Source organism: Triticum dicoccoides, chromosome 6B (assembly GCF_002162155.2).
Source record: "Triticum dicoccoides isolate Atlit2015 ecotype Zavitan chromosome 6B, WEW_v2.0, whole genome shotgun sequence".
NCBI lineage: Eukaryota > Viridiplantae > Streptophyta > Magnoliopsida > Poales > Poaceae > Triticum > Triticum dicoccoides.
Genome location: NC_041391.1, coordinates 39,182,284 through 39,185,714, shown reverse-complemented (window position 1 = coordinate 39,185,714; position 3,431 = coordinate 39,182,284). Strand labels below are relative to the sequence as shown.

The 3,431-nt window shown below is 45.1% G+C and overlaps 1 protein-coding gene across 1 annotated transcript; it reads right to left on the bottom strand.

The window, feature by feature from the left end:
• Nucleotides 1-2,326: 2,326 nt before the first annotated feature.
• LOC119324179 (histone H2B.4-like) lies at nucleotides 2,327-2,969 on the bottom strand. The gene has a single exon (XM_037597944.1). It carries the CDS (start codon nucleotides 2,889-2,891, stop codon nucleotides 2,481-2,483), a length of 411 nt encoding a protein of 136 aa, XP_037453841.1. The 5' UTR covers nucleotides 2,892-2,969; the 3' UTR covers nucleotides 2,327-2,480.
• Nucleotides 2,970-3,431: the final 462 nt, after the last annotated feature.

Here is a 3,431-nt window from a genome sequence, read left to right as displayed (position 1 = left end):
GGGGGGGGGGTGTTTACCTTTGTTGGGCAAGCTCCTCTATGCGGTATTGTTGATATGTACAGTTGGATGAAGTATTGTCTTATCAGAAGGTTTATATTATATAGGTGCACTACAAGACGGAGGGCTTATAGCGACGGTTCACTTGTGTCATGTAAAATCGATTTTCGTCCGACAATGTGCTGGTGAGGATTTTTGACTGTCACCACTAAAGCATCGTCACAAAAAAAATCATGATGGTCCCACTTTTCTGTCATATAAGATCCTATCTTAGGTGATGACCCAGTCTTGTCATCGGTGTCCATTTTCGATGACGGCCAAGAATGTAATCTTGATCGGCCAATTTGCCACCTAATATCGTTTTTGGTGAAGATAATCTGCCACCAGTAAGGTTCGTATGTTCAACCAGTCAACGATTATTATAAATTGGCCCAGCATATGCTAATGTGGCTACTTCCATGTTGGCCTGACTGTGGTTTATCACTGATGGGGGTTGTTAGTAATAAATAGAGTGTCAGATTTTACTGGTCAACTGTACTCGCATATTGGCCCAGTAGATGCTGATGTGGCTGCTTAGACGTGGCCCATAGATAATTTGTTGTGATGGTATCACAACAGTTACAATGATGGCATCTTCTAAAACCCCCCTAAAAAAGTTTACTTCTAAAACAGGTATGTTCGCTTTCACTTTGCACCTTTACTCTCGTGTACAATTGTCTGTCTGTATTCTTCGGTGGATCCGTCTAACAATTCAACATTAGTTTTAAGAACAATGACACTGTTTACTTTCACTGGTCGTTCAAGTGCTACACTTCACCATGCTCTGAACTGATATTATTTTCATGGTAATTAATACTCCGTCCGATCCAAAAAATTGTTTGAACTAAACCACAACATTTATTTTGAATTAAAGCCACAACACTTATTTTGCAGTGACCTCGGATGATTCATCACTGCATTCACCCAAACTCCTTTGCATCAGTCGGAGCTTGCTCAGGAAATTAGCCCTATGTCTACCATTTCTCATCCATCTCGCCACAAAATCTTTCAGCACATGCCCACGCGTCATTGTAATGATGCTATTCAGCCTCTCCATTGTGTATAGAGATCTCTTGTGCATATGCAACCGTCGCGCCTCCAGCACATTGAGAACACAAAATCCGCAGGTTTCATTGGAGACAGTCCCTTCATTTTCAGAAATAAGGCAATTCCTGATCCAAATTTCAAAGACTAGCTGTCTCACAGCATGAATTATTTAATAAGAGAAATGCGAACTACAAACACTAATACAGAATTGAAATGAGAGCCAAAGCAAGCTCTCCCCAACTTCAGAATGAGTATAAAATACAGAAGCAAGACGTAAAGAACCCCTTCCAGATGAAATCGAATAGTAAAAAACACAAAGGCAAGAATCGGATGTGGCACGCAACCATACTTTGAACATTCATTAAGCAGCCCCATGAATATTTCTTTAGACCCACAAGCAACACATGATTAAGCAGCTAACTACACACAGAAAGTATTTTTGACCGACACTATGAAAGCAATGCAGTCGTTAGCATTTTCATCTTTGCGGAGTGTTTTTCCCTAGCACTCGGCAACTGTTTAAAAAAAATCCAAATGGGGTACTTAGGTACTCAGTATAAATTTTGTTGAAAGTTTGAGCTTGGGAACTTAGGTTTTGTTTCTACCAAATGGTTGGTTTCAGTTGAGAATTTATCATTTATTTCCAACTGGAAATCACTTCATTCAGACAAATGAATTTTGTCTCCACAATGTTCATACTATGGCAGTGTTCCAAAACTTTGGGATTCCTCAGCCTTTGACATTCGCAAGCCAGCGTTATACTCCGTGGAATTTGAAAGGGAGGATATCCATCCGTTGTACATGAAAACAGTGCTATAAACATCTAATCTAATATGTTTTTATCTCACGGAAAATCAAAAGAGCACTTTCACTTCCTCTGTCAGATATTTATGCTGATGCATAAACAGGGCAACACTTAGCAAAGGATGAGACAAGAAACCGGTCTTGGATAATGCGACTATTGAATAGAAACTTTGAACAAAAGCGTCATGATTGCATATTCTTGCCGCTTGAATAAAAGTGTCGGGATGGCTTGAACGCCACCGGATTCTGCAACTGTTAAAATAGACTTCATTTCCTATAGAAATCTTGCAACTCGGTAGTTCTACTTCCCTCGAAAAAGTTCAGAAATTCTACTGGAGTGATGCAGTGTCAACTGAAGCCTCAAATAACTCCCTGACTTGGTGCAAGAAAAGTGCAGAACACAAAATTGTGCATATGGAACAGTCACGCCTCCATCAAATTGTGGAACAGAGAACACAAAATCTGTATGTTCATTAAGCAGTCCCATGAACATTTCTTCAGATCCACAAGCAGCCCACGATTACACATTCAGAACACAGTCTTGCAGCTAACTACATACAGAATCCAATGGATTCATGAAACAAGCCTGAAGCCTAGGTGGAGGTGAACTTGGTGACGGCCTTGGTGCCCTCGGAGACGGCGTGCTTGGCGAGCTCGCCGGGGAGGACGAGGCGGACGGAGGTCTGGATCTCCCGGGAGGTGATGGTGGGCTTCTTGTTGTAGCGCGCGAGCTTGGCGGAGTCGCCGGCGAGCTTCTCGAAGATGTCGTTGATGAAGGAGTTCATGATGGACATGGCCTTGGAGGAGATGCCGATGTCCGGGTGCACCTGCTTGAGCACCTTGAAGATGTAGATCTTGTACGTCTCCACACTCTTCTTGGCCTTCTTCTTCCCCTTCTTCTCGCCTCCGCCCTCCTTGGACGCCGGCACCTTCTTCTCGGCCTTGGGCTTCTTGCCCGTCGGGGTCTTCTCCACCGGCTTCTTCTCTGCGGCCTTGGGCGCCATGGGAGCTGCTGCTGCTGATGATTCGAGCGTGTGGAGGTGGGGCTTGGATCGGAGGTGTGAGGGGGGCTGCAGATGCTTCGGTGTGGGCAGAAGGGAGGGGGCGGCGAGATTTATATAGGAAAGTGGACGGAGGAAGGAGGCGGGCTGTGGTTGGTGGAGAGGCTAATGCCTCGGATCGATAGCGTGGAGCGGTTTCAGCCGTCAGTTGCTGTTTGGGGTGGACGGCCCGGATGTGCTTTGGCGCGGATCGGTGACCTGGCCGAAACGTGCACGGGCGGGGCGGTACATGACTCTGGCCGGCGGATGGTGAACGACATGCATATGCCAGAACACATCGTAGGTGTAGGCTTAGGCCAACTCCAACATGGTAAACGGACATAAAACTGTTCTCAACGTGCGGGTGCAAATGGACAAACATCTTTTTTTGTCCACTTTCAAATTATTTTTATTCAAATTTAAACTGTGTTTGTGTGGAAAGGGACACGCACGAACGAACGGGACGCGAGCCCTTGTCCTTCCCTGGCCCTCCCGTCAGGGACA

What these genes read in the sequence shown, in the direction of transcription:
- LOC119324179 (XM_037597944.1), bottom strand. Translation starts at nt 2,891, where the DNA reads ATGGCGCCCAAGGCCGCAGAGAAGAAGCCGGTGGAGAAGACCCCGACG.